Source organism: Sander lucioperca, chromosome 18, assembly GCF_008315115.2.
Source record: "Sander lucioperca isolate FBNREF2018 chromosome 18, SLUC_FBN_1.2, whole genome shotgun sequence".
NCBI lineage: Eukaryota > Metazoa > Chordata > Actinopteri > Perciformes > Percidae > Sander > Sander lucioperca.
Genome location: NC_050190.1, coordinates 25,171,066 through 25,193,674, shown reverse-complemented (window position 1 = coordinate 25,193,674; position 22,609 = coordinate 25,171,066). Strand labels below are relative to the sequence as shown.

Here is a 22,609-nt window from a genome sequence, read left to right as displayed (position 1 = left end):
TATTTTGGTGTTAATATTGATTTTAAAGTAGCAAAAAGCTTGAAAACGTTGATTTAGTTTATTTGTTACGTTTATTCTGAGGTGAATGGCATCTTTACTTGAGCAATCCAGAGTGTCATCTCTTTGTAAAGACTGAAAACTGTACAAACCTAGAAGTGAAGCTAATATACTTAACAGACACACAATAAAGTGGTACAGTATCAAAAAGAGACACTTTTGTGAATTTGTATTCGTGGGCATGAGCTATTTTTACCTCATTAGACTTGAAGCTCTTTCCCTGCATGCCATGTTTCCAGAAGGCCAGGACGCTGTCCTGAAGGCACACTGTCAGAAGAGAAAGGTAAGAGGCAATGTGTCAGTGCACGGTCAAGATAGCCAATGAAACTCTGGCAACTTGATTAAGAGGAACGATGCAATTCATTACGAGTTTACAAAAAGACCTTGTGTAAATGTAACATGCCACTTCACTGGATATACAACCAGCTTTCTGTACATCTGTTTTTTTTTTTATATCTACCTTTAAAGTAAGCAGGTTTTGTTTAAATGTTCTAAGGTCTTACACAGAATTATATGTACCTCCAAGTCTTTGTCTAAAAGCTTACCAACTGATCCAATGCAGAAGTCAAAGCTGAGCTCAGATGCCAGCTTCTTGTTGGACTTCAGTCTGCCCTGGAGATTAACAATCTTCAAATTTTCTAGGGAGAGAAATAACAAAAAGGCTGTAGGAATCATGTGGCAGAACATAAGATATTTACACCTAGACTGTTTTGGTCAAAGCTGATGAAAAGAGGTTGTACTTACGGTCCAAACACACCAACACTGTGTCTCTCTCCAGCTGGGTGACATGGATTGCATCCACCTGCTGATGAGCTAAGGGAAGGGAAGTTACAACTATAAAAATCTTGTTTTCAAACATTCCTGTGGCATGGCAATGTAAAAATCTTGTTTTCAAACATTCCTGTGGCATGGCAATGTAATCTCTTATAAGTAATTTCTATTTCACTTTCTTACACTAGTTTTACTGCGCAAAGGGGGTTCTTTGTGCTGTTTAAGTGCAGTGGAAGCAATAGCACCATGTTTTAGAGCGCAAACAGAAAGCCATGTCATCATTTGTTATGTGCATGGGTGTTCAAACTGCACAAAAGCCCTTCAAGAGGATGGTGTATTTCACATGATACTAATGAAGCCACAAAGATGAGAGGCTGCATTGCATTCTGTAGAGGCTACTTTCAATAGACAACTTGGTTTTCTGAGAAGTCATTCATTCTGCCATATCGCCACATAACACACTGCGTCTTTGTATTGATTGCATGGTCTTCGGCTCCACATTAGTGCACATGTTTGACTTACTTGTTCCCATCTCTGTGAACCAGGAGGAGCAAGAGTTGAGGTTGATAGTCTCAAAGCGGACCACCTGGCCTGGCTCGGTGCCCTTGCTGATGGCCACACACACCAGAGGATACTCCTGCTCCGGGACCACCAGCATCTCAAACACCTTCAGTGGGCTGGGAAGAGGGAAGTCAAAGTGCTGCCGCAGAAAGAGTGAGCCAACACAGGGGTTCGTGTCAATGGTGCTTCTTTATGTTTAATGATGCTTAAAATTGATTTTGTAGTGTAAAGCTAGGGGGGGAAAAAGCACTGGGAACATAATTAACTTGTGTTTCAGAGCAAAGGAGCATTGGACATTTCTTTTCTTGCTTGGACAGCTAGATTTTAAAATGTAACTACAGATGTGCTCATGAAAGAAAAAATATATCATACAACCTTGAGGTAAAAACATGTAGTCTAACTAAATTTGTGGAGGAACAGTAATCCTTGAGATGAGAAAAGAAGTAGCCAGTTTACCTTGATAAGCATAAACCTCTGCATGGGCTCATACCACTGCAACAGGACAATCCCAGACTGCAGTGCTCCACACAAGTACTTGTGGCCTGTATATGGATTTCTCACTGTAAAAAAAAGAAAAGACTGTCAAGACATATAGCTAGATTGAGCTATGCAGGCCCTTTGTAACAGTTTACGGCAGGAGTATATAGTTTAAAAAACTGGCCTAGTACAGGGATGCTCCTCATGTATCGACACAATTTAATATGACAGAAGGGTGAGTAAATAAAACAGAGTGGTTGGGAGGGAAAGGCCACTCACCAATGCAGCACTTGTGACAGCCCTTTGTGTCGGGGATCTTAGTTGTCAGGGCAAACCTCCTGAGGAGAGAAAATGGTCAAGTTGTTGTGTCGACAGTCTTATAAAAGCTGATGAAGTCTAAAATCAGAGAAGTCGGCCAGTGGGTTGTACTTTTTTTTCTAACACTGCAGTCGTTTGATGGTAGACAGTGAAGAACAAAAACAATGCACAGCATGAGTGTGACAACATGCCTAAAGTAAAAATGTATGTATGAGACCAAAAACCCCAGACATGTTGGTCTCACCTGGGTAAGATTTTGTCTGGGAAGCGATGAGTCTGGAACTGAGCAGCCAGGCCCGGCTTCTTCAGCTGCTCAAACAGCCCGATGAGATTGTGGGAGTACAGCTGGAAGGTTTTCCCTACAGCAGAATACAATATATTTAATCACCAGCTTCAAGAGTAAAACAGTGAGTACTGTAGTAGTAATCAAAGCCATGAGTTAAAATATACTCATCTTAAATATGACAGACAAGATCTAAGTACACTTTTCTACACATATTTTAAACATAATTTCTGACTTTTCTTTGCACATTCTGCATCACATGAAGCAGCTTTCACATGTAGAAAGGTTAGATGTGAACGTGGAGTAAAAACAGAAGTGTGACGATGATGTGAAGCATGATTACCTTCTGATGAAGCCAGTTAGTAGAATATCAAATCAAGCCAGGCGAGAGGAGGATGGACAGTGTCCAAGGGAAGAGGAGAAGAGAACAGAAGTTAAGTATACCAAGAGGCAAACTGATGAAGGTAAAACCGAAAGCAGACCTCGCACTTTTTAATCCCATCTTCAACTGTTAAGCCAGAGAAAAGGCTTCGACGACTAGGATAGCCAAACACAGTTTGGTTTCAAATGATAGATGATTTGAGTTTTCTGACAACATGTTGCATGTCTGTTTTAATATATGAAACAAATGGCGCTTTTCCATTACATGGTACCAGCTCGCCTCTACTCTACTTTTTTGGTTTTCCATTACGAAAAAAAGTACCTGGTACCTGCTAACAGGTACTTTTTTTAGTACCTCCTCAGTCAAGGTTCCAAGCGAGCTGAGTCGAGCCAAAAAGGTGACGTGAAAGCGACAGACGGGTGTCCTGAACAAACCCGCTATTTTTAAACAGTTTAGCCAGCTGTGTTTTTTTGCTGCCTCCAGCTTAATTTGAAACGAAATGTGTCTTCTGGCAACACACACCTTCAACGTTCTGTGTGTGTGTCGTGTTAGGTCACAGTAGTTTACTGCGGCGCCGCTTGTTTACAGTTCTGCGGAGGCTCCGGCAGAGCTTTCGCCGTAGCCTAACTACACACACACATGGCCGGCTCCACGCACACACCAGCGCACAAGTATAAACATCAGGCCACTTTTACATAGGCTACGGCGAAAGCTCTGCGTGGAGCCTCCACAGAACTGTAAAACAAACTCAAGTGGCCTGATGTTTATACTTGTGCGCTGGTGTGTGCATCGATACAGCATAACGACCAGCCACGCTGAGGCGGTACTAAAATCTGCAATGGAAAACGGACGCACAGTGTGTCGAGTCGAGGCGAGTAGAGTCGAGGCGAGCAGGTACCATGTAATGGAAAAACACCAAAACTACACTTGCTTTTGCAGCTACTATATATTGTAACATACAGAGATCAATTTACAGTCATGTGCAGAAGTTAGCACACCCATGCTAAAGTTGACAAAAAAAAGGAATAAAAAATGGGGTACTTTCCATGAAATCATCTCTCAATGCAAATCAAACCAGCTATTAGGCTAATTGAAATAAAACCATGCCAATCTCTAGGTATGGTGAAGGGTATGTGATGATGTGGGGCTATTTTAATTCCAAAGGCCAAGGGAACTTTATCAGGATGCATAGTATCCTGGATCCATGAAATAACTGGCCTTTAAGAATAAACATCTGCCTGCCTCTATGGGAATTTAACATAGGGGTGTACTTACTTATGCCCCCTGTATTTTAAGAAAGAACATTAATTTATTTACGATACATTATTCATTCACAAAGAAAATTGGTGTCCTTAAAGATTGGATTTTCCCTCATTTTTTTAATTATGGCATTAAGATCAATTTCCAAAAGATGTTTTTTTATTCCTCTTTTTAGTCAACTTTAGCATGGGTGTGCTAACTTCTGCACATGACTGTATCTGAGTGGAACAGGCTATAAAGCCAGATGTGTCACTCATGAGTCACTGTGTTACATGGACACTGTTCTAATAGAGGCTCTGCTATTGCAAAAAAAAGAAAGTTATTTCAAGGCTGCAGATATAGAGTGACTGTCTTGCCCTTAGGGGCAGCAAGATAACAGAGGACAAAGAAGCAGCAGGTTATTCCAGTGGTCAGTGAAGCAGGAGGCCGTGATAAGTCCATCACTTACCGGATAAAGACATCAGGTTGTTGTTGATAACGTACAGCCATGTACACTTCCTCGGGAACAGCTAAATAGGGAATTAAACAAAAGTGGTACAATTACCTTTTAGTTGGACATTAGCTCTCAAAGGAGGGAGTAAGAAGGTGGAAAAGAACATCATTTGATTGTTCGCTGGAAACAAAGTCTACCCGGTGACAGCTTTTTCAACCAACTCATGGAGTTAACATTAGCTAGCTCGATACAGCTGACAAAATCTGCCTGTGATAGTTGCAAAACCGATGGTTGTCAGCTAGAAATGAGAAGTTTGCTTTTGTATACTGTGTTGCTTTGCTAGCGTCTTTATTGGACCAAATGTATTGTTGCGAACAGCAACATCTCACCGCCGGTCAGACTAACTGCTACTGTAGTTTGGGTGGTGTCATTTTCTTCAGTTTGTGGCCCAACAGGTAAATTAGGTCTCCTATCTAACGTTAGTGAAAGTGTTGACATATGAAAGCATCAAACGTGCATTTTAGATTAATGACATGAGAGTATATCCAATTGTTGCAGGAGTTTTCTACCCGGAAGTTATTGTAAACAAAAATTGTGACTGGGGCTACGCATCTCTTACAGTTTAATGAGGATAAGCAGTAAGTAATTCTATTAACTTATCCTGGTTTTAATAATTATTTTATATTAATATTAGCTGCTGTTACCTGCTCCATTGTGGCTTCATGCAGCTCATTGAGATTCAGCGTATAGATGCCATCCTCCGTCCCAAAGATTAGGTACTGATCTAGAAGAAAAACATTTTTATTTTATTTTTTTTTTTTTAAATAAGCATTGGCTTAAATAAAACATGTTTGTGTACCACACTTGGTGCATGAAGCTGTACCTTTGGTGTCTGGATGAATCCATGATGTGGCACAGTTGATCTTCAGTGGACAGCCATCAAACACCTTAGAGAAACAGGCTCCCATCTGAAATGAAAAGCAACATGGCTCAGAACAGGCAGTCTCTGGCTCAGTGAAGCACTGAAATGTCAGCCAGGGTTTAATGAGCTAAAGCTGAGCAGAGCAGAAGCAACCGCAAAGCAGAAAGCTCTGTGGACACCAAATATCTACAGAATGTACAGCAGCAGCTCAGACATGATGTTTGATAAGAGTGACTGTGAGGGACAATGCAGAGGATTCACTCACCAGTACTTTAGGAGTGGGTGGAAGACCGTTGATAGCTGGTTTCTAAAGAGGAGCAGAGGAAACAAAAAACCATAAGATAATGTACATGTAGAACATGAAGACAAAGCAGCACAATTATTTTCAATTTAGCAGCTTAATTCAGCTCCAGCTTCAACAATGAGCCGAACAAACATAATGGACTGTTTTCTTTTGTGTGTGTTCTGTCACAGACAATTAAATGTTCAACATCTGTGGATGCCAAAATTCCCTCTTTAACTGTTGGTGTTTGGATCTGACAAGGGAAAAACATCATATTTGAGGTTTCAGTGCGAGGCCAGCCAGCTAGTTGGAGACACTCCACATATAAAATATAGGCTCGTAGACCACAGATGACATTGTCATTGTAAAAACCCATGAAACTAAAGATGAGAAGTGTGGCTGTCATGATTGAAGTATGTGTGTATATATATATATATATATATATATATATATATATATATATATATTGCAACGCTATATTGTGAAATAACTTCAGACTCACAGGGAACTCCTTTTTCTCCTTCCGGTGCTTTCGGTTGGGTGGTGCCATGGGACTGCCTCCATTCACACTGTCATCTGAATCATTATCTGTCATAAGAGATCAGGCAGATTAAAATTGCATTTGTAGCATAACTATTAATCATAGTGTCAAAAACGTAGAGGCTAAATCCAAAGGTCGGACACATTTACATCAGTCTCCCTTACCTTTACATTCAGATTTACTGAGAGCTTGTAAAATAAAATAAGTTCTCATTTAGAGACGCGCTTGTTTTAAGAGAACAGACACCAATGAAAGACATAAACCAGTTATTGCACATAAATATATGTAAATTCAGACACTGAGACTCACCCGGATCAGAGGCGTGAGACAAAAGGCCGGGGCTGCTGACGCTGACAGAGAGGAAATCTGGAGACGAGTGCTCCACCTTGTTGCCCAGGTTCTCAGGTGTGCTCTGTATGCGAACGACCTGGCTCGGTCCGTTATCTAAGTTAGGGAACCTCCGAACCGTCAGAGACCTCTCATCATTAAGACCAAGCTCCTCTGACGAGCTGTTTAAACGTGGCTGAGAGAGACGGAGTGAAAACTGTTTGGTGTGGATTCAAAGTACTTCATACACGTCTAACATGGATTTTAACCGCAGAAATCCATGCACTTAAAATGATTTATAATTTTGTGTCTCACCTTCGGGGGCAGAGGAGGAGGAACCCCTGGCTTGAGGGTTGACCTGAATTGAAAAGTTTTTTGTTTTTATTTATACAGATGTAAATTACAGCAATGAATGTTTTTGTGTCCATTATGAAATCTTAACGTAATGACATCACTCACAGCTCCACTTCTTCAAAGGCATCTTCAAGATGGGCGATGTGTCCCCTGCAGGAAACAACACAGTGATCAGTGTGGAAAATAAGACTCAGAGCTCAGGATGAGGGGTGTTAATGGTTCAAATGTAAAATCCCTCCTTAGAGATGAAGAGAAGAGGGGTGTATTCGTTCGAAACCCCAATGAGCATCATGGGATGGAAACCACAAGAATATAAAGCTGTGTTTATATTTTAAACATCTCTGAAGTCTGTCTTACTATGTTACTATGACGTTAGTTTAAAAAATTAACACTGGAGTCAAAATAAGGTCTGCTGACAACCTTTATAATTTTAGATGCCGTCTCTTTATTCATCCATCCATAAGTTCTTTGGGTAGTACTAAAAGTATTTAGGGTTTTTAAAACAGCAATCAACATTTTATTATTTTATTACATTTTATACAGCCCTGTCTGCGCAGGGTAAAGTCTAAGCAAACAAGTCATTTTAATTGAATGCTACAGGTTTAAGTATTTTCCGGTCTGTTCCTACATCACACTGTTCTACCTGCCTGTCTGTCTCAGATTCATTTATGCAGCAGTATGCACAGTTTGGATCAACAGCTATTATCATACCACACATGTTGAATGGAGGGGTGTCAGGGAGGGTGATTTGTGGACAGGGTGGGAGCTAAACCTCACTGAGAAAAGGATGGGGACCGAGCAATAGGTGGATGACGTAGGTAGGGTACTACAGCACACACAGTGTTAGTGTTACCGTTGGAACAATTCGTCCTCAACGCTTTTGAGAAGGCTTCTTCGAGGGACAAGACGAGAGAGAGAGAGACCGACAGCCAAAAGAGGACAGAGAGAAGTGGAAAAAGAAAAACAGTCAAAGCACATGGACAAGTGAGAAGGAGCTTACAGGCCAAAAAAACATTTCAAACTGCAGATGGGGAGAGTGATCTTGTGCACAGACACAGGTTAGCTCCGGTGAATTAGCAGGTTAATATGAGACACAGTGAGGAGCATCCGTAAGAAAATTAATTTACACTCCGTCAAACAATGGATATCACACATACATGGATATACAGAGCATAACTAACATGCTTTAAGCAGTCTTTTCATAATTTCTTAAACTGTACATTGTTACTGAACACCTAAACAGCTATTAGTATTGTGTATCTCTGCAATTTAATATTTACAGACATCAAAGAAGTAAAATAAATAAAGAAAACCTTAACAATGCGTTTGTTTCTTTCCCTGGATGAATCTCAAGAAATGCATCGATCTTATAAAGAAGCCCGGTCAAGTGAAAGACTAAAAGAGAGAAGGTGGGGGGGGGGGGTAAATAGGAGCAGTTCCCATGACAACAGTTTCTATGGATTACCTGGTTGTTATTCCTCCCTCTGCAAAGGGACTCCAGGGGGAACGGAAGTCATTATCTTTACTCACATCCTTTGGAAAGACACACAAATAGATTTTTTTTTTTTATAATGGATATGATTTATCTTTTTCTACATGCATTTGAAATATAGTGATTGCAAACAGAAACGAAAAAGTAGTACTTGAATACTAGTATTGTTTAAAAGGAATATGATTGTCACCATTTCAGAATGAGCCTCAGTTTCCTTCCGGAGTGGTGGTTCGAACTGGAGCTTGTCGACTATAAATGACAAAAAATGTGTTCAGTTTTGTTTTTTCTTGCACACAGCTTTGGCACTAGAGGGCATCCGTGCCCAAGGCTTCAAGACACACAAAGCCTTGGGAGTAGTTCTCTTGTGTATTAGTAGCATGAGCCTTGGAAAACACTCTTAACGCCACTGAACACCCACACAGCTGGTTTTTAGGTTTGATTGGACCTCTGCTCAGGTTAAAAGGTGGACCAGAGCTTTAATGGGAATTCATTAGGTCATCTTTATCTATTAATATGAATGATAAAGTTGTCATTTGTCCTGCCCTAACAGATGCAACAAAGCTAACATAACTCAGGAAGATGTCAATCAAACACAGTCTATACACACCCACACAGTCCTGGGGAGAGGTCTAATCGGCCACATTAACTGAAAACACCTGTGTGGGTGTAAGAATGAACCAACAGCAGATCATCCGCTTCCATTACAATGTACCTGCCAAAACACCACAGAGGTCCTTTATTGATGTATTATGCTACTATGTGAATGTTTGGTCTGGGGCCTAAAGTCAGTCACCAAAGACAAACACAGATTACACTTGACACTAACCAGAGCTGTTCACTTTGGGGAAATATTAGTGAGAGAGCAAGAAACACAAATAAATCATGGAACAGATTCCTCTTAGTTTAGGTTTGAGGTCACGTTCTGTCAAACAGGTGATCCCATAGAGGAGACTGGTTTAGTGTCCAGTGTAAACACGGTGTGATCCTGCTGTAGGTATGGAGGCGGAAGAAAACCAACCTGCCAATAAATACCCCCACATAATCAGCTTCTCATTAACAAAGAAACTTTGTGCTTAAGAATTTAGACCACAGATCTTTTCTTTCTTGGTGTGTTTTTCTGCTTGAGGTATGCTGATAATGTAGAGGTGCTGCAGTATTTAAAACGTAGACAACAGCGAGAAGGTGAGTTACTAACAGACTACAGCGACACTTTCAAGAAAGTTGAGGAATCAGGTGAGACATACGGGTCAAACTTAACTTCCTTGTTAGAATCTGATTAGTCATCTACAATGTAATTTTGTAATGTTTATTTCAGTCAGTCTAATAGGAACCAGGATGTCACAATGTCCAAATTATTCAACTGCATTCAAGCTAAACAAACAGTAAGTAGCCACCCCATGCAGAGGAACTCACCTTATTAGTGCCACTTAAATCTCAAACACAATGTTCTGTTATGTGCTACAACATTATCCTATATCTCAGGAAGTCTTGGGAGTGAGCAAGGGAATTAAGCCAACACATACTGTCTGACTACACTGTCACTGACCTGCGTCCCCCCTGTGTCCCTCAGTGAAGCTAGGACTTGAGCACGGCCCTCCTTGGTTTGTCCAATTGTTTGCTTAATGTAGGAGGGAAAGTCAGATGTAATTGTGAGAAATATAGATAAAACTAAACAGGAAGTGCATCTGGTACAATCACAGCACGAACAAGCACAAAACACAATGAGGCACAGCACGTATCGCCATAGATAAATAGAACAAACATCTAACAGAGACACATATCTTACCACTAGACTGTTACTATATCAACCCAAAATGATGAAATGAGAAACAGTCACACTTCTGACACGACAGGCACAACACAGCGTTCAACTTTATCTACAACTACTGAAGACAACACAGACACACAACAATTTCCCTGAAGGGTTGTAAAACAATACATTTATGCAAAATAATACATTTACACAATCTAATAAGCTGGATCCTCTGCCAAATTCAGTATCAACACTTGTTGACTGAAAACCATATTCCTCAAGAAACCTTTATGAGTCCTTCAGACAAGCTTTATTCACATTATTCATTGAGTAAAACATGAGGGACAGTTAACTTAATGGACTCTACTACATCCACTTTCTCTTCCGTGAATCCCCAGGCTATTTTTATACACACTACCACATGCTGTGGTCTGGAAAAGTGCCAGCCAGTGCTGCAGGATTAGTGGGATGACCCTCTAACAAGCCACCGGACCTCTATCAACCTACAGAGCCAGGCTGACTGACATGCTGACAAATGACAGGACAGATTCATGGCAGGGGTTTGGCTTTTGACTTAGTGATGGGTTCGGACTTTTTGTTTACTTACAGTCTATCTCTGAGCGTGTCCTCTCTGCCCTGGCTTGTTTGTTGGTGGAGCGGATGGTGTGTCTGACTGCAGAGAGGGGCTGAAGCAAAGAGTGAAAGAGACAGAGATTTAAAGATAAGGAAATAGGTTTTCACAGTGGGAGTAGCACTTCACAAGACAGTGCAGAGTGGGTAAAGTGTTATCAAATTATATAACACTGACACGGCATTGCCTTGAGTCATTTAGCACAATTTTGACATTTATCTTTTGGAATAATATGTAAAAAACTAATTCTGAGAACTGAGAGCTACTTTTTGTACTGGTCTATGCATCATCGCATTATTATGCATCCCAGAGGCTGTTTGTTTGCAACAAGCTCCATTGCTTGCAGTCAATAGCCTTCAGGGTTTTTCATTCATGGTCGCCAAGACAGTGCTACTGCTGTCAGGGGGAGAAAAGCACAATGGTCTTTTAAAAGGCACTGGTACCACCTCTTTGGCTGCCACATAGATGTGATGTTGATTCCAGTTGGAATAATAATGTCAATGGAGAGAATCAAGAAGAGGGGGAAGGGAAGCTTTAAGAGAACATGAAAACACACTTAGGCAAAGCTCACCTTTTATCATATTATATTAAAAACATGCTGTGCTAATATTTACAATTACTGCTGATAGGGAGTCTGTCAGTGCATTAAAGTCTCTTTAACTACAATATTTGGTCAAATTAGACAAGGAATGATGGTTTTTTTCAATCATTTTGCTGTTTTTTTTTTTTTTTTTTTTATAATTTCCCTGCAACGAGACAGTAAAAACATCAACAAATGGGGGGCACATTTTTCATATTTCCAAGTATCTACTTTCAAAAAAGTTGTCAATGTTGTAAAAAGCTTTTTTTGTCCAAACAGAACACTTCATTGATGACCCAATAGAAATGTTAATATGACATTGTTACTGGGTCAAAATAACCACATTTTGGTGTGGCCAATGAATATATTAAAAAAACAAAAAAACTGAGTCAAAAAAAGGTTTGGATGCGTTTGTTAACCCAGTGCTTTTTATGGTCATACATACCAGGCCGGTGATAGATTGACCCAATTTTGGTTAAAATTGACACATATTTTTTGTGTGCGTACATCTTTAAACGCTTCTTTGTTGGCTGAGTAAAGATTCAATTTCCTTCTTAATTTTTTCAAAGCAAAAGCAAATTTCCCACAGTCTTAGTTTTTATATGTGACGGAATCAGACATTACCTCGAGGTCATCATCGTCCACCTCACTGTAATGCTGGTGGTTGTCTGGGTTGTTCATCTTATCTAGAAGGTCAAGAGCGAGCCTCCTTGTCAAACCCGTCTGGGCCACATACACATGCTGCATGAAAACAAGACATAATTTGAGAATACTAGTTAGTGGTCTGACATCTCGTAACCTCACACACAAGTCCTTGCTAACTGGAACATCAAAATCCCTGCAGAAATGGATATCAAATCCAACTTTCACTGTTATAGAGTAATTAAACCACCTGCATTAATCATCACATTCCTGGGCCATCAGGATGAGACACCTTTCCTCAGAGACCTGCACTGTGTTAATGATGATATAAACCATCTTTTAGGAAGCAGCTGAACTGTCTGCTTCTTAAAAGATATTTTTTTTTTATGCATGCCCACAAGGCTGGAGCCTGAGTCTTCTTCCTCTGGACTGAGGCTTTGTTGACATGGTTAAAGAATGTAATTGCTAATAACTTTTCTTTAATACATAGACTGTAACTGGGTTTTAAACAACCATTGGCAATGGTCTGACTCTGACCCAAACAGCTAGAAATTCAGCCAAACCACACAAAAGCTCATTGGGCCAACTGAGATCCTCTACTTCTTTTTCTGGTCCTCAGGACTCACAAATGGTAATACAATAAATGCAATTTCTAATTTCAACTAAAGGAAGAAACTGTAAAAGACAGAACTCAGACATTTGAAACTTGGCTAACGTGCAAAATTTCCACTGTGAATAGGTTCAGGCTAAAAAACTGCAATACATTCTTTGTTGCAAACATTTCAGTCTCCTACTATATAATGTCTACCATATGTCGAAGAGAGCAATAAGAAATATTACCGATAGAAGTTTCTCTGCAGTGGGCCTCTTCTTTGGGTTCTTTGTTAGAGACACTTTGACAAAGTTATGGAAGGAGGTGGACCTGGGGAACATGAGGATTATGTTTTAATGTAATGGTCGTCACTATTATTGTGTAAAGTGTCATAATGTAATTGCAGAAAAGCATACTAATATTCTGGGGCACTCACCATTTGTTTTTGTCTTTTAACTTCGGAGGCTGAAAGCTGCTCTTCGACATCAAAAACAAGGCCCTAAGGAAAAACAAAAAACTTGGATTAAGAGTGGTTAAGACAGACTTAAAGAGGGAAATATACTTAAGTAAGGTGAACTTAAGTACAGTAACAAGTAACAAACTCTTCTTATAATAGCCTAAACGTAGTTTGAATTAAACAGGAACACCATTGAAGTAATGAAAAGACGTGATTACGTTAACATTACAGTAACACAAAAGGAGAAATTAGCCTAAGAATCATCTGAGAATGTTCCGACTGATCCTTTTTCGAGGAAAGTAAAACATACCTCATTGGGTGTAGGTCAAACATTGGAGGCTGTAGCTCAGCCAGCTCTATGGATGTGATGCCAACAGCCCAGATATCACACAGCTGGTTGTAGCCACCGTTCTTCTCCACTGCTGCTACTTCTGGAGCCATCCTGCACAAATTCAGGACAAGAATTCAGTGACGACTCTCCAAACATAAGGAAACAAAACTAGGTCAAAACCTAGTTTATATCTAGACCATATGGGCAATATGCCTTATCGCGGACAAATGGTTACCGGGATAGTCAGAGGTGTTGTCTATAAAAAAACTGTAGTATTTACTATCACACTGCAGCCTTTACCCTGCTCTGTGTCGGGGCTGAACCACACACACACACACACACACACTTCTTACTGTAGCCTAAGTAAGTGCAATAAAATCTTCGTGAGTAAAAAGCAAATATTTTATCAATACACCAGTTCAACAGGCATAAACACGTAGACAGCGATATTTTAATCTCTCTCTCATCCACTGCCGTTATGTTAAACACGCACACAACTCGCTAGTTCGGCTAATTAGCAAATTGTGACAAGATAAAATAAAAATGTATGAAGTCTAACTGTTATCTTAGTTTGCCACGTATCTGAAAATTTGGCATATTCTTGTAAAAAAGAGACAAACCAGTCCTCCCCAGTCTTTTAGTGGTAAGTCCACGACTAATTATTATGCTCGTCAATGACATTGGACCTCAACAGAGGAGGGAGGACAGGATGAATGATTGATACTGACTGATGTCTGTGAACAATAAATCTTTATTCTTTCTAAACTTCACTCAGTATGAGTTCATATAGTGACTTTGCTGTTGTAAACATAACTGTTGCTGCTCTACAAACAACATTTAACTTCAGCTGGAAACTGAAACTTAAGTCCCACTGGCATTGTTTCCTTGTGCTACTTTCAGATGATTTCCCCTTTCATAATGTGTAGGCCTATTACTTTTTGTTATTTAAGTAGTTAATCTTTTACGGGCTGCCCGGTTCCTTTCGGTGACCATGTTGAGCAATATTATAAATCATCTGATTCTGATACATGATCAAATATGCATCCCCTGCTTGCCAACCCTTTTGATTTCCCTGCCCCTCTTCCAGCTGTTCTCCTGGAGTTTCAATTCCCCCGATTTTTACATGAGGAAATATCAAATCCTGCCCATTATAGCCACTATATTTATTTAGAAATAGCCTTTGGTCATTGCTTGCGCACTCACGCGCGCACACACACACAGTGTGTCGTTCATCTGCATGTAGCATACTCTGACCGTGCTTGTGCATTAAAACTCCACAGTGTATTGAGGAAGTTAACCAGCTGATTGATGGGCAGGTAAACGCCTGTGTCAAGCATCTATCTAACCACTTGTAAACTTTGTAACCACAAACTGTTAGATAAAATATGGTGACACAGACAGTTGACTGGAAAATGTTCTAGTATCTGATTGCAAGTATTTAACAATTGCACCTATGAATAAACAAAGTTTGTTTGTTTTTTTAACCTATTCAACAAAGCCAAAGTCAAAGGCCCAATGGCTCATTTGATAAGGGTGACACACTCACCAGTAAGGGGTTCCAATGAAGGACTTCCTTTTGGCAATGGTTGCTGTTATTTTGGCTGCAACTCCAAAGTCAGCTGTAACAAGGTTTGACAGGGCTTTTCAGATTATGTAATCCACGTACGACTGAAAGCTACAGAAGAGTTCAGGTCCTTGAGAATTAAGATGCTAAAGAGCAACTTACCTAACTTCACATCTCCGTTGTCTGTAAGAAGTATGTTGGCACCCTGTTAAAAAATCCCATAAACATTTTTTTTACTGCAAGAAAATATATTCAAGAGGCCATAATAATATTTTATTATCATGAGATTGAGGCTGAAAATGCTGAGCTGATGTGTTCAACTGGTTCATAAAGTGCCAAATGTTGAACTTTCTCAGTAACATCTGGTCTAGCTGAAGCATTAACTGCTGGTCTGTTACTGATCTAACTGCCAGTAGAGTTGCACCAGTATCACTGCTTTTTGACAGTTCCACTGACTGTTTCTGTTGGCTGTGACTGACAGTCTCCCTGGTGGCATCCTGCGGTGAGAGTAAAGGAAACAGGAAGTGCTTGCTGCATAGAGCTGAGTAAAGATAATAGGTTCAGCCCTGACCTTCTGTGATAACATGAGACTGAGGCTCCAGTCTGTGTGCATGCACAAGGCGTGATCAACTTCAGCTCAACCTCAAAACCGCTGTAAGTGACACGTTTTCGAGTGAGCACATCCCCGGCTACACTTTGTGTGTGACTTCAGTTCACACCTCTGCAGCGCTGCTGCATCAGAGAGGTCAGACCTCTGGACTGCTTAAAGTGCCCATATTATAAAAAAATATATCACTTTTTCTGTTATTTTGTGTCTCTGGTGCTTCCACACGCATACAAACTTGGAAAAAAAAACATCCATGGTGGTTTTGAGTGAGATACGGGTTTCTGTATATAACCTGCCTTCAGTCTCCGGGTGAGCTGTTCAAAATCTGCACGGCTTTCTACGTCACTAGCCGAAACGAAGGGGCTAACCGCTAGCATGCGAGCGGTTAGCCCCTAAGAACTACTTACATGTCCATATTCCACGCAAAGTTGGAAGCGCGCCCTCGTTTAGAAGAAGTCTCCCAGCTAATCCTGCCTTGTACTGACTGAAGTTAGAGAAACAGCTAGTTAGCTGATGTGATCCTTACCTAGCTACTGCACATGTGCGACTCGCAACAAAGATGGAACAGAAGTGAGAGGTCTCACTCTGTAGCTAAAACAGAGAGCTCAACACACAGGGTGAAAAGAGGAGCTGCAGCAATGTGCAATACAACACAAATATGGTGTTTTTTGAAAATTAAACCATGTAAACCTATTCTGGTACAACCTTAAAATAAACTTAGCACAAAAAGTAAGGACATTTGTGTTCGGTAGATTATTTCTCTGTGGTAACAATGCTTTTTGGCAATGAATCTTATACCGTTGGAAAGCCTGTTTAGTTCCCTTTCAAATGGTACCTTGTTTGTAAGGAACATGCATTTGTGGGATGAGCAGCAGCGCTGAGTATGTGGGTTGCACCCATGAAAAATGTGCCAAATGTTCTCTGCCAATGCCAAACAGCTTATTCTGCCATTGACTCATTTGGTGTTTGGTGGATTGGATGATTGAAATTTGAAGAAACAAGACATATTGGCTAATTAATTCATTTCACAAACAGGAGCCTCAGTAGCGTGTGGAAGAACCATACACAGCCACAACAGCCTGGCACCTCCTCCTCATGCTGGTCACCAGCCTGGTCACACACTGCTGTGGGATGGCATCCCATTCTTCAACCAGCATTTGTCGCAAGTCAGCCAACGTGATTGTGTTGGTCACTCTGGCACAAACAACACGCCCAAGCTGATCCCACAAGTGTTCAGTGGGGTTGAGGTCAGGACTGCTGGCAGGCCATTCCATCCTCTCCACTCCCACATTCTGGAGGTAGTCTCTGATAAACCCCGCCCTGTGGGGGCGAGCGTTGTCATCTTGGAGGATAGAGTTCGGTCCCAGACTGTGGAGATATGGGATTGCCACTGGTTGCAGAATCTCATCTCTATATCTCTCTGCATTGAGATTGTCTCCAATGATGACAAGCCTCGTTTTTCCAGTGAGGAAGATGCCGCCCCACACCATCACACTGCCTCCACCAAAAGGTGTTACTCTATTGGTGCAGCAATCAGCATAGCGTTCTCCGCGTCTTCTCCACACTTTGGCCCTATGATCCAACTGCAGTAGGCAGAATCTGGAATCATCACTGAACATAACGTTTCTCCACATGTTCAGGTTCCAGTGCACATGTTTCCGACACCTGCGCACACGGGCCTGACGGTGAAGGGCATTGGCAGAGAAGATTTGGCAAATTTTTGGGCGCAACCCACATACTCAGTGCTGCTGCTCATCCCACAAATGCATGTTCCTTACAAATGGGGCACATTTAAAAGGGAACTAAACAGGCTTTCCAACAGTATAAGATTTATTGCCAAAAAGCATTGTTACCACAGAGAAATAATCTACCAAACACAGATTTCCTTATTTTTTGTGCTAAGTTTACAATTATGAACCTGAAAATGAGCATAATATGGGCACTTTAAGGAGCAACAACAGTTTACAGTGAAATTAATTGTTTTCAAGCTGTGCAACTGCTGCATCTTTTTGTCAGTTTCACTCTTCATCTTTTCTTTTTATCTGTTTGTGTTGGCATGAGGCAAAGTGTCAGCGTGTGGCATATAACAATAGGTCTGAACTGGATAAGATTAAGGCTAAAAGAGAACAAAACAAAGTAGAAAAGATAGGATACCTTGATGTCACGGTGCATCTTGCCCTTGCTGTGCAGATATCCCAAACCCTGTAAAGGAAATGAATGTATTCAGTAATGAGTTCAACTGATGTTCCAAACAGTGAAATATTCTTTTTTTAATAAATGATTTAAAAGTGCAATTACCTGTATGGTCTCTCTGCAGACATATGCTATCTGAAGCTCCGAGAGAGGTCCCGTCACTATAACACAATTTCATTCCATGTTTGCAGGGCAAGGATTAAGGCAGAAATAAGTTTTACAATGGATATACAGTATTTAAAAAACATTTTATGACTGCATCTTTCTAGTAATGAATAGCTCACCATGATAAATGTCCTGCAGAGATCCTCCACCACAGTACTCCATACATATCCAAAGCTTCTCTCGACTGATGACATCAGAGAAAATGATTACAATAGGTGCTTACTAACTGCTTTGCTAGTTAGCTAGACACACTTATTATACAGCTAAGTAACTATTTTGACAAGTAGCAAAAGATAAGCAGCACAAGCATTCTACAAAGGTGTCTTGTTAAACAATGCTGCACAAACCAGCAATCCTTCCTGAAACAACTTAATAAACGAGGTTAAGTACTGGATGTCTGAGAAGAGAGGGGTGAATAGAAAAATGATGACAACCCTCTGACAATTAGCTAAAAATAAGACCAGTGTGACTGTGACACTTTCCCAGCAGAGGTGAGGATACTGTACTGTACACTGCCTCAGATTCCCAATTACAACTGTGCTACTTTTCAAACCTTTTAGCTGGACATGGAAATTATTTTAGGTCAGGAAACAGGTCTGAAGGGAAACTTGATTCCCCCACAAAACTGTGGTTCTTCTAATACAATTTATCGAGTTTTATAAAAATTAACGCATGGTGGGTTGCTCATTAACATTTTACAGTAACCATTTGTGCTCTATGCGGCGAGACTGCATAAGACATGCCTGCTGTGATAAGACATGCATCTCTCTGGACTAACAGCCATATAAAACAGATCAGAGGCTCATATTCCAGTTAAACCTGCTGGAAGTCTGAGGCAGTTTTGGGCGGACCGGCCCTACTTCCTCTCAGATACCGGCCACAAGACATAGGCTCCGTTAAAACATAAGAGCTGCATCCTGGCGCTGAAGGGCCTAGTCAGCACTACGAGTTAGTTGAAAGGTTGAGTCACACTTTCACAAACAGGTGTGACTAAGTGATTAATTACATCATGTGAGTTTCAGGCAGTGGCTCCGCCTCATTAAATGCTTTTGACAGTAACATGAATTCCACAAATGTTACACCTTGGTCTGGCTGCGAGAAAGAAGAAAATACTGAGTATAAAATGACAAAGCGGGAGTATTTTAAGCTGGCTCTTACCAGAGGTAGCTCCCAAAGTAGGCCACAATATTGTGGTGCATGCATTCCTTCACCATGAAGATTTCCTGCTGTATGATGGAAAAGTCATCCCCTGGAAACAGAGGGAGAAATCACACAGACACATGGACAAAACGTTATATTTTCATTTTCTGCCAGGGAACAGTTTCATTTTAAAATGAGACATTATCCATTTGGAAATAAACACCTCACAAAATTATTGTGATTCATCTCCAGAATACAATTTATGTTTTTTTTTTACACTAGAACAAACCTTGAATTTGAAATGTTGAAAAAAAAAAAAAAACACTCATAGCATTTCAGATGATACAAAGGTTGTGCACACCTTAAACTTTAGGTTTTAGAAAACACTTAAATATTTCTATTTAGTTTGCCGAACTCAAAACCACAGAACAAATTCTTCCCATATTTCCCTCTGACTATATGGTTCAATATTTCATCTCTGTGTAAATACAGCAGATTATAAAACAGCCAATAAAAATAGAAGGAACACCTTGTACTTTTAAAGTTTATGTGGTATAGGCTGATATCCAGGCCGCTTTCCAGTTCAGCAAAGCACTCTAACACATCCGACCAGTAGGAAGTAAGAAGACTAAAATATGTAAGCCCAGCTGCTCCCAATTGTGCGGAGACGTAGTCCTGGAATACATTAACAGGAGGTTAATATCTACCAGACTCTGCCAGCTTCAGCACTCTATCAACAGACTGTCATCAAAGGCATCGGTCCAGATTAAGCTCATTTAATGGATACAATCTCTGCCACAATTTTTATTTTTTTTCTACATATGGTTAAGTGTGTCAATTCTGGTCTTTTGATGGATACATTCTGTAATAAATATCAGCTGTCTCACAAAATAGTATCAAGCTAGGTTTGGCAACTACCACCAGCTGTGGCCTGAAGACAAAAAGAAGTTGTTGACCTGCACTTTACTGCGATACATAGCTCCAGGTGGCTTGTGGTCTAGCCAAATTAAAATGATACAGGGGCATTTTCATTTTGGAAGAAAACATCTCTGGATATACATCCTGGACCACAGAGGCATTTTTTCGAGCACACAAACAACGTTTTTACCCAATGAAAAGAGCAGTCCTGTTTTCAGTCTGTCTGGGTGGGGTTAGGCTCTCTCACACGAGCCTCTGAATTAAAGTCTGCTTGGAATGCCAACACGTGCATAACTTTCCAGCTGATAAACAACAAACTGGTGAATTTCCATTTTCTTTAAACTTATCATCAGCTACGAATTTGGATATTTAGTCACATCAGAAGGCTTGAGATAATGTAACTATTAGCCTAGTTGTCTAAACTACATAAAATAACAAAAACTATGTACCTGCATCCCTTGTGACCATGAGTGTACATCCAACTGGTTTTACATGGTAGCTTTGGATGCATCTACTAATATAGGACATTAAATAGCTTGATTCAACTTCCTGCTTAAATCCTCTTCATGAGATTTCTCTCATTTACTCAGCACCCTGTCACAGTCCTGTCTCTGCACGCTTGAGACCTGGCTTCAATGATTCATTACTACAAGCTAATTCTGTCCATATCTTTTTATTACTCTTGTTACAGAGGCTTGACAAGTCTGTAAAAAGAATAAATGAAGTGTGCTCAAGAATGTCAACAGAGGCTATGTTAAAGTGCCAATCATTCAATTTGAACTCCTCCCTTCTATCTGTAAAATTAGAGATGAATGTCTCAGTCTCACAGAAGCTAGTGCTTGACACTGCTTTGATGAGGACGAACGTGAACGTATTCTTTGTTTGTTATATAATGCTAGAGAAAAGTTACAATTTTGGGAACTTATTAATTATTGTTTCATTTTGTGTCATATCAGAGGAGGAACTACTGTTGATCACAAACATTTTCAACATGGTTGACAGAGAGAAAATTGTGCAAGCAGCCACAAAATTTTGAGCAAGGGTTATTTCAGTGACATGAATTTGAGCTTGGTAAAAAAAAAAAAAAAAACATAAGACAATATTCTCTTTGAGTTGAGGTCTAGGCCTAAGAGTGTAGCCACTTCCTCTCAGACTGAGCGCTTCCCTATGCTCTCCGAATATACACACCCTCGCTTATTGCTTCAATTCAGTGTGTTAGAGGTATTCTATGTTAAGTCTTGACCAATCTCACGCTAATATGGTTTGATAGATGTTCTGTCAGTTTATACATAAGTTTATCTTTAAATTAAAAAGAGAAAACAGATCAATAATTACGCACCATCCGAGGAGATTCGAAAACCTTTCCAAAAGTTACTGCTTCTGTTCTGACATAGCCCCGTATATAAAATAAATGTAACTGCATGCAGAGATGAGAGACATTGTTCCACACCCAAACTGCTTGCAGCAGAATTTCTAATGGAAACAGCCAGGAGTCGGGTGCCAACTTCTCAGGGACAGTAACGACAAAACACAACGGAAATGACAGAAAAAGAGAAAATTACTTGTCATAAGAAGAAAAGAGGTATAGTGAGAGATGTAATAATAGTGTTTAAAAGAAATGACTACTACAAGTGTGTACACTGCAAGAGGAAAAGAGAAATAAAGAAAAAAGTTTCTTTCCCCATCTTCACTCAATAGTCAGTGAGTAAAGACCAACACTAATTTGGTCTTAAATAGTTATTTACCATCCAACTAATCAGATTAACCTGCAATGTGCCCTACAGTCCCTCCAGCCAGAGAGCTTCACCACTCCTATCTCCTTTCTCTCTCTGCCCCTGACTTCATAGCACCGTCACTCCTCCTGGTCAAACCTGTTTGATTCTGTGGTCCGCCTAAAGCTGTTTACCTGAAGCTCAGAAAGGAGTGACTCTTTGAGGTAGGGGGGTAAAGTAAAGAGAGTCCTGCTTAAACATGAACAGAGATAATATGAATGGTCTTTAAAGACACTTTGATAACCTGCTGAGGGCTATTCAACTGGGATACATGTACAGGAACATAGCTAGGGCCATTTTTGACTAGAAAATGTAACACTGCTCTAAACCTATTTAACATAAAACTTAGCTGTACACTAAGCCTATTTCCACTCTTTATCTGTGTATTATTTCTGTACTCCTTATTTATCATTTAAGTTTGCACAAATGATATTTACTACGAATGTAGATCAGGGAGTGTGTTAGAATTAATTGTTTGCGTCACCTTTCAACCAAAAAAGCTTGTGTTGCTTCTCCAGTGTGAGGAAAAAAACTAATCGATTAATCAGGAAAGTATTTAGCAGATTCATCGAGAATAAACAGTAATTGTAATTTGTGCCCCAGAGTGCAGATTTACTTCTATTTTTAATAGAATTTTTAGGATTTATTTCTATTCTCAAAAGTCATGACAGACTGTGCCACAGGCCTCCGTAGATGGCGTGCGCGCTACGAGCATGCACGCAGACGTTTATGCTCAACGCATTGTTCGTTGCAGTATTCTCCGAAACGCCAGGGGGCATACAGACAAAACAATCTGTGAATAA

At 40.2% G+C, this 22,609-nt stretch overlaps 1 protein-coding gene across 13 annotated transcripts in view; it reads right to left on the bottom strand.

Moving 5' to 3' along the window:
• map4k5 (mitogen-activated protein kinase kinase kinase kinase 5) overlaps positions 1-22,609 on the bottom strand; it is a 34,941-nt gene that overhangs the window by 4,782 nt on the left and 7,550 nt on the right. For 2 of the 13 annotated variants that reach the window (XM_035994875.1, XM_035994868.1), the window contains exons 4-34: positions 19,135-19,225; positions 18,096-18,160; positions 17,917-17,972; positions 17,773-17,820; positions 15,174-15,216; positions 14,994-15,066; positions 13,427-13,558; positions 13,096-13,158; positions 12,908-12,989; positions 12,050-12,166; positions 10,822-10,900; positions 10,008-10,079; positions 8,652-8,710; positions 8,435-8,502; positions 7,823-7,861; positions 7,075-7,119; positions 6,931-6,973; positions 6,598-6,811; positions 6,453-6,476; positions 6,250-6,335; positions 5,730-5,771; positions 5,426-5,510; positions 5,247-5,326; positions 4,561-4,618; positions 2,429-2,549; positions 2,146-2,204; positions 1,846-1,949; positions 1,351-1,528; positions 802-870; positions 603-695; positions 254-324 (exon numbers count right to left, since the gene is read on the bottom strand). In XM_035994875.1, coding sequence (XP_035850768.1) covers positions 254-324; positions 603-695; positions 802-870; positions 1,351-1,528; positions 1,846-1,949; positions 2,146-2,204; positions 2,429-2,549; positions 4,561-4,618; positions 5,247-5,326; positions 5,426-5,510; positions 5,730-5,771; positions 6,250-6,335; positions 6,453-6,476; positions 6,598-6,811; positions 6,931-6,973; positions 7,075-7,119; positions 7,823-7,861; positions 8,435-8,502; positions 8,652-8,710; positions 10,008-10,079; positions 10,822-10,900; positions 12,050-12,166; positions 12,908-12,989; positions 13,096-13,158; positions 13,427-13,558; positions 14,994-15,066; positions 15,174-15,216; positions 17,773-17,820; positions 17,917-17,972; positions 18,096-18,160; positions 19,135-19,225 — 2,459 coding nt within the window. Of the gene's footprint in view, positions 1-253; positions 325-602; positions 696-801; positions 871-1,350; positions 1,529-1,845; positions 1,950-2,145; positions 2,205-2,428; positions 2,550-2,810; positions 2,814-4,557; positions 4,619-5,246; positions 5,327-5,425; positions 5,511-5,729; positions 5,772-6,249; positions 6,336-6,452; positions 6,477-6,597; positions 6,812-6,930; positions 6,974-7,074; positions 7,120-7,822; positions 7,862-8,434; positions 8,503-8,651; positions 8,711-10,007; positions 10,080-10,821; positions 10,901-12,049; positions 12,167-12,907; positions 12,990-13,095; positions 13,159-13,426; positions 13,559-14,993; positions 15,067-15,173; positions 15,217-17,772; positions 17,821-17,916; positions 17,973-18,095; positions 18,161-19,134; positions 19,226-22,609 lie in introns of all 13 variants that reach the window. The other 11 variants (XM_035994869.1, XM_035994870.1, XM_035994872.1 and 8 more) reach the window with 11 other exon arrangements.